Source organism: Scylla paramamosain, unplaced genomic scaffold, assembly GCF_035594125.1.
Source record: "Scylla paramamosain isolate STU-SP2022 unplaced genomic scaffold, ASM3559412v1 Contig5, whole genome shotgun sequence".
NCBI classification, from domain to species: Eukaryota; Metazoa; Arthropoda; class Malacostraca; order Decapoda; family Portunidae; genus Scylla; species Scylla paramamosain.
In genome coordinates, this window is record NW_026973670.1 from 1,477,501 (window position 1) to 1,490,000 (window position 12,500).

General features: G+C 42.1%; 1 protein-coding gene across 18 annotated transcripts in view; it reads right to left on the minus strand.

Annotated features, from left to right (window-relative positions):
- Positions 1-12,500, minus strand: part of LOC135096590 (voltage-gated potassium channel subunit beta-2-like) — a 51,336-nt gene that overhangs the window by 16,574 nt on the left and 22,262 nt on the right. For all 18 annotated transcript variants that reach the window (XR_010264834.1, XM_063998190.1, XM_063998197.1 and 15 more), the window contains 3 exons: positions 10,623-10,804; positions 7,434-7,641; positions 3,567-3,694 (listed from right to left, as the gene is read on the minus strand). Coding sequence is in view for 17 of the 18 variants with exons in the window: in XM_063998190.1 (XP_063854260.1) it covers positions 3,567-3,694; positions 7,434-7,641; positions 10,623-10,804 (518 nt within the window). In the remaining variant the exon portion in view is untranslated. The remainder of the gene's footprint in view (positions 1-3,566; positions 3,695-7,433; positions 7,642-10,622; positions 10,805-12,500) is intronic.

The following is a 12,500-nucleotide window of genomic DNA, read 5'->3' on the forward strand; positions in this document are numbered from 1 at the left end:
AGAGAAAGGGATGAATGATTGAGAATACTGGTTAATTCTTGCGTTAGAGAGGTGGACAGAATAGGGGTGAGAGAAAGAAGTAAGTCTTGTGCAGCGAGGCCGCGGAAGGAGGGGAGGCATGCAGTTAGCAAGATCAGAAGAGCAGTTAGCGTGAAAATAGCGGTAGAAGACAGCTAGATATGCAGCATTGCGGCGGTGAGAGAGAGGCTGAAGACAGTCAGTTAGAGGAGAGGAGTTGATGAGACGAAAAGCTTTTGATTCCACTCTGTCTAGAAGAGCAGTATGAGTGGAACCCCCCACTCCCACCCAGACACGTGAAGCATACTTCATACATGGACGGATAAGGCCCTTGTACAGAGTTACCAGCTTGGGGGGTGAGAAAAACTGGCGGAGACGTCTCAGAACACCTAACTTCATAGAAGCTGTTTTAGCTAGAGATGAGATGTGAAGCTTCCAGTTCAGATTATAAGTAAAGGACAGACCGAGGATGTTCAGTGTGGAAGAGGGGGACAGTTGAGTGTCACTGAAGAAGAGGGGATAGTTGTCTGGAAGGTTGTGTCCAGTTGATAGGTGGAGGAATTGACTTTTTGAGGCACTATACAATACCAAGTTTTTTTTTTTTTTTATGTAAGGACACTGGCCAAGGGCAACAAAAATCCAATAAAAAAAAATGCCCACTGAAATGCCAGTCCCATAAAAGGGTCCAGGCAGTAGTCAAAAATTGAAAGATAAGTGTCATGTAACCTCCCTCTTGAAGGAATTCAAGTCATAGGAAGGTGGAAATACAGAAGCAGGCAGGGAGTTCCAGAGTTTACCAGAGAAAGGGATGAATGATTGAGAATACTGGTTAACTCTTGCGTTACAGAGGTGGACAGAATAGGGGTGAGAGAAAGAAGAAAGTCTTGTGCAGCGAGGCCGCGGAAGGAGGGGAGGCATGCAGTTAGCAAGATCAGAAGAGCAGTTAGCGTGAAAATAGCGGTAGAAAACAGCTAGATATGCAACATTGCGGCGGTGAGAGAGAGGCTGATGACACTCAGTTAGAGGAGAGGAGTTGATGAGACGAAAAACTTTTGATTTCCACCCTGTCTAGAAGAGCAGTATGAGTGGAACCCCCCCAGACATGTGAAGCATACTCCATACATGGACGGATAAGGCCCTTGTACAGAGTTAGCAGCTGGGGGGTTGAGAAAAACTGGCGGACACGTCTCAGAACACCTAACTTCATAGAAGCTGTTTTAGCTAGAGATGAGATGTGAAGTTTCCAGTTCAGATTATAAGTAAAGGACAGACCGAGGATGTTCAGTGTAGAAGAGGGGGGACAGTTGAGTGTCATTGAAGAAGAGGGGATAGTTGTCTGGAAGGTTGTGTCGAGTTGATAGATGGAGGAATTGAGTTTTTGAGGCATTGAACAATACCAAGTTTGCTCTGCCCCAATCACAAATTTTAGAAAGATCAGAAGTCAGGTGTTCTGTGGCTTCCCTGCGTGCTATGTTTACCTCCTGAAGGGTTGGACGTCTATGAAAAGACGTGGAAAAGTGCAGGGTGGTATCATCAGCGTAGGAGTGGATAGGACAAGAAGTTTGGTTTAGAAGATCATTAATGAATAATAAGAAGAGAGTTGGTGACAGGACATAACCCTGAGGAACACCACTGTTAATAGATTTAGGAGAACAGAGACCGTCTACCACAGCAGTAATAGAACGGTCAGAAAGGAAACTTGAGATGAAGTTACAGAGAGAAGGATAGAAACCGTAGGAGGGTAGTTTGGAAATCAAAGCTTTGTGCCAGACTCTATCAAAAGCTTTTGATATGTCCAAGGCAACAGCAAAAGTTTCACCAAAATCTCTAAAAGAGGATGACCAAGACTCAGTAAGGAAAGCCAGAAGATCACCAGTAGAGCGGCCTTGACGGAACCCATACTGGCGATCAGATAGAAGGTTGTGAAGTGATAGATGTTTAAGAATCTTCCTGTTGAGGATAGACTCAAAAAACTTTAGATAGGTAGGAAATTAAAGCAATAGGACGGTAGTTTGAGGGATTAGAAACGGTCACCCTTTTTAGGAACAGGTTGAATGTAGGCAAACTTCCAGCAAGAAGGAAAGGTAGATGTTGACAGACAGAGCTGAAAGAGTTTGACTAGGCAAGGTGCATGCACGGAGGCACAGTTTCGGAGAACAATAGGAGGGACCCCATCAGGTCCATAAGCCTTCCGAGGGTTTGGGCCAGCGAGGGCATGGAAAACATCATCCAAGATAGATTTTTTTATCAAAGGTTTGAGCGAAGAGTTCAGCTTTAGAAATAGATGTGATAGCAGTGGTGCCATCTGGTTGAAACAGAGGAGGGAAAGAAGAAGAAGCAAAGTTATTGGAGATATTTTGGCTAGATGCCAGAAGTCACAAGGGGAGTTAGATCTTGAAAGGTTTTGATGCTTTCTGTTAATGAAGGAGTTTTTGGCTAGTTGGAGAACAGACTTGGCATGGTTCCGGGCAGAAATATAAAGTGTATGAGATTCTGGTGATGGAAGGCTTAAGTACCTTTTGTGGGCCACCTATCTATCATGTATAGCACGAGAACAAGCTGTGTTGAACCAAGGTATGGAAGGTTTAAGTCGAGAAAAAGAGTGAGGAATGTACGCCTCCATGCCAGACACTATCGCCTCTGTTATGCACTCAGCACAGAAAGACACGGAAGCAGTAGTCATTCCAAGGAAAATTAGCAAAATACCTCCTCAGGTCCCCCCAACTAGCAGAGGCAAAACGCCAGAGGCACCTTCGCTTAGGGGGATCCTGAGGAGGGATTGGAGCGATAGGAGAAGATACAGATATGAGACTGTGATCGGAGGAGCCCAACGGAGAAGAAAGGGTGACAGCATAAGCAGAAGGATTAGAGGTCAGGAAAAGGTCAAGAATGTTGGGCGTATCTCCAAGACGGTCAGGAATACGAGTAGGGTGTTGCACCAATTGCTCTAGGTCATGGAGGATAGCAAAGTTGTAGGCTAGTTCACCAGGATGGTCAGTGAAGGGAGGGGAAAGCCAAAGCTGGTGGTGAACATTGAAGTCTCCAAGAATGGAGATCTCTGCAAAAGGGAAGAGGGTCAGAATGTGCTCCACTTTGGAAGTTAAGTAGTCAAATAATTTCTTATAGTCAGAGGAGTTAGGAGAGAGGTATACAGCACAGATAAATTTAGTATGAGAGTGACTCTGTAGTCGTGGCCAGATGGTGGAAAACTTGGAAGATTCAAGAGCGTGGGCACGAGAGCAAGTTAAGTCATTGCGCACGTAAACGCAGCATCCAGCTTTGGATTGAAAAATGAGGATAGAGAAAGTAGGAGGAAATCTATCACTACAACTGTAAAAACACCCTTAAAAACAATGTCTCTCTTACCATGAATGCTTTCCAAGGCCACAGAGATGAGAAGCCAGACTATGTTAGATTAGGTTAGATTAGTTTAAGGCAAGAATCTCTCTCTCTCTCTCTCTCTCTCTCTCTCTCTCTCTCTCTCTCTCTCTCTCTCTCTCTCTCTCTCTCTCTCTCTCTCTCTCTCTCTCTCTCTCTCTTTCTCTCACCTTCCATAGGACACATGTCATCAGCGCGGTGGATAACCATGACGTCGATATACTCCAAGCCCAATCTGTCCAGCGAGGCCTTGATGCTCTCTATGATGTGCTTGCGACTCAGCCCCTTCTCATCACCCCTGCAAAGTAGTGGTGGTGATGGTGAGGTGAGGTGAGGTGAAGTGAGCCAGAGGAGGAGGAGGAGGAGAAGGAAGAGGTGGTGGTGGTGGTGGTGGAGGCTGAATTGTTGTAGTGTGAATAGGAATAGTAGCAAAAATATCAGTAGTAGTAGTAGTAGTAGTAGTAGCAGTAGTAGTAAAAACCTAATTCAAAGTATGCAGGTGGTAGTAGTAGTAGTAGTAGTAGTAGTAGTAGTAGTAGTAGTAGTAGTAGTAGTAGTAGTAGTAGTAGTTGTTGTTGTTGTTGTTGTTGTAGTAATAGTAGTAGTAATAATATAGTTGTTGTTGTTGTTGTTGTTGTTGTTGTTGTTGTAGCAGCAGCATGAAGGGTGATTTAGACAGCACTACTTACTGCACTTCACCACGCACCATACACATACTTACAATCCTAATACACTCCAGCACACAAGTAGAGGAACCCTGGCACTCGACAAGTATGAGGGTGGTAGTGACTTCAGAATGGAAAATCTTGCCTTGACACACTACCAAACACTTACTTAAACACTTACTTAAAGATTTTCCTCACGTCTTCTTAACCACAACCTTTACTTAAGATAACTGCATTAGACACTACAAACACACTTGTTTAGGTTAGACAAGTTAAGTAAGGTTAGGTTAGGTTGGGTTGGGTTAGGTTAGGTTAGGTTAGGTTGGGTTAGGTTAGGTTAGGTTAGGTTAGGTTGGGTTGGATTAGGTTAGGTTAGGTTAGGTTAGGTTAGGTTGGGTTGGGTTGGGTTAGGTTAGGTTAGGTTGGCTAGGTTAGGTTAGGTTAGGTTAGGTTAGGTTAGGTTAGGTTAGGTTAGGTTATGTTAGGTTGGGTTAGGTTAGGTTAGGTTGGCTTAGGTTAGGTTCGGTAAGACTATTTATTTATATATTCATTTTTATGCTATTACGCAAGAGGAACATTGGCCAAGGCAACAGAAAGAGTGAAAAGTCCCACCAGAGTGTTAGTCCCTAAAGCAAGACCAAAAATGATCATCGAAATTTAGAGCATAAGTGTCTTGAAACCTCATTCTTGAAAGAGTTCAAGTTATAGAAGGAAGGAAATACAGAAGATAGGGAGTTCCAGAGTATACCAGAAAAAGGGATGAATTATGAAGAATACTGGTTAAGTCTTGCATTAGCGAGGTGGACAGAATAGGAACGAGACAAAGGAAGAAAGTCTTGTGCAGCGAGGCCACGGAAAGCAGAGAGGCATGCAGTTACCAAGATCAGAAAAGCAGTTAGCGTGAAAATAGCCGTGGAAGGTGGCAAGAGATGCAACAGTGCGGCGATGTGAAAGACGCTCAGTCTTTCACATCGCTGAAGACAGTCAGTTAGAGAGAGAGAGAGAGAGAGAGAGAGAGAGAGAGAGAGAGAGAGAGAGAGAGAGAGAGAGAGAGAGAGAGAGAGAGAGAGAGAGAGAGAGAGAGAGAGAGAGAGAGTGAAGACAGTCAATTAGAGGAGAAGAGTTGATAAGGCGAAAAGTTTCTGATTCAATCCTGTCTGGCAGAGCGGTATGAGTGGAGCACCCCCAGACATGTTAAGCACACTCCATACATGGACGGATAAGGCCCCTGTACAGAGTTAGCAGCTGGGGAGGATGAGAAAAACTGTCGGAGACGTCTCAGAACGCTAAATATCAGAGGCTGCTTTAGCTAGAGATGAGATGTGAAGTTTCCAGTTCAGATTATAAGTAAAGGACAGACCGAGGATGTTCAGTGAAGAAGAGGAGGACGGTTGAGTGTCATTAAAGAAGGGCTGGACGTCTTAGGAAAAGACATGGAAGAGTGCAGGGTGGTATTATCAGCGTAAGAGTGGATAGGACAACAAGTGTCTGGTTTAGATTCTTGATGAATAATAGGAAGAGGGTGGGTGACAGAATAGAGCCCTGAGGAACACCACTATTAACAGACTTAGAAGAACAGTGATCGTCTGCCACAGCAGCATCTTGCCTAGTCAAACTCTTTCAGCTCTGTCTGTCAACATCTACCTTTCCTTCTTGCTGGAGGTTTGCCTACATTCAGCCTGTTCCTAAAAAGGGTGACCGTTCTAATTCCTCAAACTACCGTCCTATTGCTTTAATTTCCTGCCTATCTAAAGTTTTTTAATCTATCCTCAACAGGAAGATTCTTAAACATCTATCACTTCACAACCTTCTATCTGATCGCCAGTATGGGTTCTGTCAAGGCCGCTCTACTGGTGATCTTCTGGCTTTCCTTACTGAGTCTTGGTCATCCTGTTTTAGAGATTTTGGTGAAACTTTTGCTGTTGCCTTGGACATATCAAAAGCCTTTGGTAGAGTCTGGCACAAAGCTTTGATTTCCAAACTACCCTCCTACGGCTTCTATTCTTCTCTCTGTAACTTCATCTCAAGTTTCCTTTCTGACCGTTCTATTGCTGCTGTGGTAGACGGTCACTGTTCTTCTCCTAAATCTATTAACAATGGTGTTCCTCAGGGTTCTGTCCTGTCACCCACTCTCTTCTTATTATTCATCAATGACCTTCTAAACCAAACTTGTTATCCTATCCACTCCTATGCTGATGATACCACCCTGCACTTTTCCACGTCTTTTCACAGACGTCCAACCTTTCAGGAACACCTTCCAGACAATTATCCCTTCTTCTTCAATGACACTCAACCGTCCTCCTCTTCCACACTGAACATCCTTGGTCTGTCCTTTACTTATAATCTGAACTGGAAACTTCACATCTCATCTCTAGCTAAAACAGCTTCTATGAAGTTAGGTGTTCTGAGACGTTTCCGCCAGTTTTTCTCACCCCCCAGCTGCTAACTCTGTACAGGGGCCTTATCCGTCCATGTATGGAGTATGCTTCACATGTCTGGGGGGGTTCCACTCATACCACTCTGCTAGACAGGATGGAATCAAAAGCTTTTCGTCTCATCAACTCCTCTCCTCTAACTGACTGTCTTCAGCCTCTCTCTCATCGCCGTAGTGTTGCATCTCTAGCTGTCTTCTACCGCTATTTTCACGCTAACTGCTCTTCTGATCTTACTAACTGCATGCCTCCCCTCCTCCCGTGGCCTCGCTGCACAACACTTTCTTCTTTCTCTCACCCCTATTCTGTCCACCTCTCTAATGCAAGAGTTAACCAGTATTCTCAATCATTCATCCCTTTTTCTGGTAAACTCTGGAACTCCCTGCCTGCTTCTGTATTTCCACCTTCCTATGACTTGAATTCCTTCAAGAGGGAGGTTACATGACACTTATCTTTCAATTTTTGACTACCGCTTTGGACCCTTTTATGGGACTGGCATCTCAGTGGCCTTTTATTTTTCTATTGGATTTTTGTAGCCCTTGGCCAGTGTCATTCCAACATTAAAAAAAAAAGGAAAGCCAGATCACCAGTAGAGCGGCCTTCAAGGAACCCATACTGGCCATCAAGTTAGTTTACTAGGTTAGGCTGGGAAATGTTCGGAAAATTAGGTTTCTTTACGTCAGGTTAAGTAAGGTTAGGTAAGATGTGTCAGGTTAGGTTAGGTAAGTTAGGTTAGGTTAGGTTAGGTTAGATTGGTTAGGTTAGGTCAGGTTAGGTTAGGTTGATTAGGTTAGGTTGGTTAGATGAGATAAGGTTAGTTTAGGTTAGGTTAGGTTAGGTTAGGTAAGGCTAGGTTAGAAAAGGTTAGGTTAGGTTAGGTAAGGTTTGGTTAGGTTAGGTTAGGTTAGGTTAGGTTAGGTTAGGTTAGGTAATCACTCACTTTGAATTCCAGTACACCTTAGTGAGCACGTGGTAGGAGGAGCGCCGCCAACCCTTCTTCTTGAGGATAGCGCCGAGCTGCACCTCAGCGCGCCCGCCACTGTAACTCTCGCTCAAGTCGAACACATTAATGCCACAGTCATAGGCCACCGTCACCACCTCCTCCGCCACCTCGTCGCTCACTTGAGGGTTGAACGTCACCCACGCGCCTGCAAAGGTTTCAAGGCTGTTGTGAGGGCATTCACAGTGAAGGCTGTTATAAGAGAATTAAGGCTGTTTAAGGCTGCTGTAAAGGGATAAACTGTTTTAAGGCTGCTGTAACGGGATCGAGAGTGCTTTAAGGCTATTTGGAGAGAGAGAGAGAGAGAGAGAGAGAGAGAGAGAGAGAGAGAGAGAGAGAGAGAGAGAGTGAGAGGGAAGGAGAGAATAGGTTTGCATGTCAATTATGGGTGTGGTCTCTCTCTCTCTCTCTCTCTCTCTCTCTCTCTCTCTCTCTCTCTCTCTCTCTCTCTCTCTCTCTCTCTCTCTCTCTCTCTCTCTCTCTCTCTCTCTCTCTCATTAAGTAAATGGATAAACATTAAGTTTGTTATTACATATATATATATATATATATATATATATATATATATATATATATATATATATATATATATATATATATATATATATATATATATATATATATATATATAGGCATTAGGCACCTGCAAAAACGATAATTACTCCCAGTGAGGTGCGCAGCACTGGATGAGGGGGTGCTGTGAACTTATCATTAAACCCAGCTGTGACCTCACTGAACGTTTCCCTTTGTGTCTCACAACACAAGGGGGCAGTCACAGCCTGCCCTCTAAAGACAACTCTCTTCCTCCACACAAAACTACAAGCACCTAATAACACACACACCCTTCACTCTAACATTTTAAAATCATCATGGCGACTCCTACACCAGCCTCGGAGTCCCCATCTGGGGAGGGGACCATAAATATCCCCATGTCGGACTGCCTTTCTGTCGACGACCTTAAGTGTCTTGACACCCCCCTCAACTTTTTCTCCATTAACTTCTGCAACATTCGCGGTATAAGATCTAATTTTCAATCTGTAGAACACCACCTCTCCTCTTCTAAACCTCATCTTCTTTTCCTCACTGAAACTCAGGTGTCTGAGGCAACTGACAGTAGCCCCTTTTCTGTTCCCTCCTACTTTTTTGAGGGAGGTTTTGTTCTGAGGGGGGAGCGCGTCTTAAGGCGTTTTGGCGTGATGAAAATAAATCCAGTGTGTTTTAAGGGTGTTTTTGCGTGTTGTAAAGGATTCAGTGGTTTTTAATCGTCTTTTAAAACAATGTAGTGTGTTATAGGAGTAGCGTAGGGTATATTAAATAGAATAAGTAGTATTAGGGTGTTTCAAGAGAGGTCAGTGTATTTTAAAGGTGTTTTTGTGTGTTTTAAGGGAATACTGTGTGTTTCAAGGGTAATAAAGCGTGTAATAAAGGAATACAGTGTGTTTCAAGGGTCTTACAACTCTAAAGTCTTAAGAAAGACCTTCAGAATCCCAAAAACCGTAAAGAAATAAAAAAAAAAATGAGAAGCACCTTACAAAACACAAAACGTTAAAAAAAACATCAGAAATAAAAAAAGAAAAAAAAACGAAAATCCTCAATAGCTGAAAATTAACCAAAACCGTAAAATAAATCTTAAAAATCCAAAAGTCTTAAACAATATTGAAGTTCCTTAAAAAAGTAAAAAAAAAAAAAAAAACAAGTCATTAAAAACTCCACCTTTAAAACCCTCTCAAAAAAAAAAAGGTTAAACACTACAAGGAATTAAAAACCTGAAAAAAAAAACGCAAAATCATTAATAAACACTAATTAATTACCCCTAAAATTCCAACAAGAGAAGGAGGAGGAGGAGGAGGAGGAGGAGGAGGAGGACTACTTGCTTCAGTCCCCATAAAAAGAATTTGAAAACCTTCCCAAAAAAACATAACATTTCTCCCCCCCAAAATTTTACCTTTCTCCCCAAAAAAAATTTACCTTTCTCCCCCCCAAAATTTTACCTTTCTCCCCCAAAAATTTAACCTTTCTCCCCCCAAAAAATTTAACCTTTCTCCCCCCAAAAAATTTAACCTTTCTCTCCCCCAAAAATTTAACCTTTCTCCCCCCCAAAAATTTTACCTTTCTCCCCCCCAAAAATTTTACCTTTCTCCCCCCCCAAAAATTTTACCTTTCTCCCCCCCAAAAATTTTACCTTTCTCCCCCCCAAAAATTTTACCTTTCTCCCCCCCAAAAATTTTACCTTTCTCCCCCCCAAAAATTTTACCTTTCTCCCCCCCAAAAATTTTACCTTTCTCCCCCCCAAAAATTTTACCTTTCTCCCCCAAATATTTAACCTTTCTCCCCAAAAAATTAACCTTTCTCCCCAAAAATTTAACCTTTCTCCCCAAAAATTTAACCTTTCTCCCCCCAAAAATTTAACCTTTCTCTCCAAAAAAATTAAGATTTCTCCCCAAAAAATTAAGCTTTCTCCCCCCAAAAAATAACTTTTCTCCCACAAAAAATAGCCTTTCCCTTCAAAAAATCTTTAAAATCACAAAAAAAATAATCCTGAAAAACCTGGACACCTTAAAACATCAAGACCTCAAAATTCCTGGAAAAAATGGAATTCCTTAAAAAAAAAATAATAATAATAATTTGGAAAAAAAAAAATAAAAAAAAATAAAAATTAAAGGCACATACAAATGAAAACTGAAATAAAACTTGAAAATCTAAGAATAAATAAAAAGAAAGTTTAGAAAAAAAAAGAAGAAAAAAGATAGACTAAATAATAATGAAAAAAATAGAATAAATAATTTGAAAACCCAAAATAGAAAAAAATAAACAAACAAACAAACAAACAAACTTGAAACCTCAAAACCGTGCACAAATTAAGAACCCAAAAATATAAAATAAATAAATAAATAAACAAATAAATAAACAAATAAGGAAAAAAAAAACACCTTAAACATTCTTTTTTATTAAATTAGGAAAAACACAAAAAATAAAATAAAAAAATAGAAGCAGACACACTCATAGGAAAAACTGAAAACAGCCTTGAGAGAGAGAGAGAGAGAGAGAGAGAGAGAGAGAGAGAGAGAGAGAGAGAGAGAGAGAGAGAGAGAGAGAGAGAGAGAGAGAGAGGAGGGGGGGGAGACTCACCTAAACCCAACTGAGAGACACGTAGTCCACTTTTTCCCAAGGGTTTGTATCGTATTGTTCCGCTGATGAGGCCCTGCCCTGCGCGATCGCCTAGCTGCTGCGGGGGATCGTTGCGCCCCTGAATGTTGTCCCCGCATCCCTGAAAGTCCTCCATGCAGTCCAGGGAAGCGATCGGGGCCCGCCTGTAGCATTACGAAGACGATCAGAACATATCAGGGGTGTCACAAGGGTGTTTTAGGGTATCTTAAGTAATCAGGGTATTTTAAGGGGGGTTTTAAGAGGGTTCAGGGAGATTTAAAGGTAATTGCGGTGTTTAAAGGGTGTTTAAGAGATTCAGGGTGTTGAAAGGATATTTTAAGGTGTTTAAAGGGTAGTCAGGGTATTTTAAGGGTGTCTTAAATGGATTCAGGGTGTTGTAAGGGTGTTTTAGCGAGTGTTAAGGGTATTCAGGGTGTTTCAGGGAGGATTAAATTGTTACAAGGTGTTTAAGAAAATTCAGGGATAATATTCAGTAAGTTTAAGGGTTTTAGGGATGTTTTAAAAGACTTAGGGGTTTTTAGGGTGGTTACGAGTTCTGGGATGTTTAAGAGACTTTTAAAGGTTGTTGCGCTATAGAATGTGCCTTAGGGTGTGTTTAGGGTGTGTTTAAGGGGCATTTTAGGTATTTCAAAGTAGATTTATGATGTATTACGTGTGATTAAGGATTCTGAGCTTGTTGCAGGAAGATTAAAAGTGCATGACAGGTGTGTTAAGAAGCTTTTGAAGGGTTCAGGGCTTTGTAAGGGGATCAAAAACGTTTTAAGGGGCTTTTAAGTGAGACCATGGGGGTCACAAACATAATTAAGGGGTTTGCAGGGTCCTTAAGGTGTCTAAGGAGGATAAAGAACACCTATGGGAATTTGAAGTGGTGTTTAACCTCACTAGGATGGGTAAGTCTCCTCCGCCCTTCACTCCCTTGAAACACACCTCAAACACTGTTGCTCTCCTTGAACCACCGTGGATAAGGAATCAAGGAGGTGAAGGGAGGTCTCGAGGGACACACAGCACAGTACAGGGTGGATTGAGATAAGGAACAGAGCACCACCGGCCATTTTAAAGACCATTAGGTGACCATATTCTGAAGGTTTCTGCAGTGCGCCTTCACAACACTGAAAGGCACTAGTTGCAGTGACAAGGGGTTTTTAAAGGTGTTTTTTATGGTTCTGCTTAGATATTAACATGATTTCTACATTATTAATAGGAGAAACAGCCTTGGGAATCTTTGTGGCCTTGGAAAACAGTCGTGAGTGAAAGAGCTGAGCGTCTTAGAAGAGAGGCCTCAGTAGTGGTATAGAAAGAATAGCATTGCATTATTGGATTTCAAGAGAGAGTCACCAATAGATAGAGGATAGGATTCTGTTGCAGGAGTGTAGGGAGAGATGGAGAGGGAGAGAGGAGTAGAGAAGCAGTAGGAAGAGAGTGGCATAATGACACTTAAGCGACGAAAGAATAGCATTGTCTTGTGGGACTTGAAGAGACAGTCACCACAAGACAGAAGACAAGATTCCGTTGTAGGAGGAGAGAAGGGAAGGATGGACAGGGAGAGACAAAGGAAATCATAATGGCATTTAAGAGCTGGAAGGATGTGTAACGAGTTTCTTAAAGGGTTTATAGTTATGGGAGTGTATGAGAGAGGCTTCCAGTGTGTGTGTGTGTGTGTGTGTGTGTGTGTGTGTGTGTGTGTGTGTGTGTGTGTGTGTGTGTGTGTGTGTGTGTGTGTGTGTGTGTGTGTGTGTGTGTGTGTACATAATACAAATACTGAAATCATGCTCAAGTATTATAGTCTTTTTGCAAACCATGCCATAACAATTCTGATCACTCATTGTTCATGCAAACTCT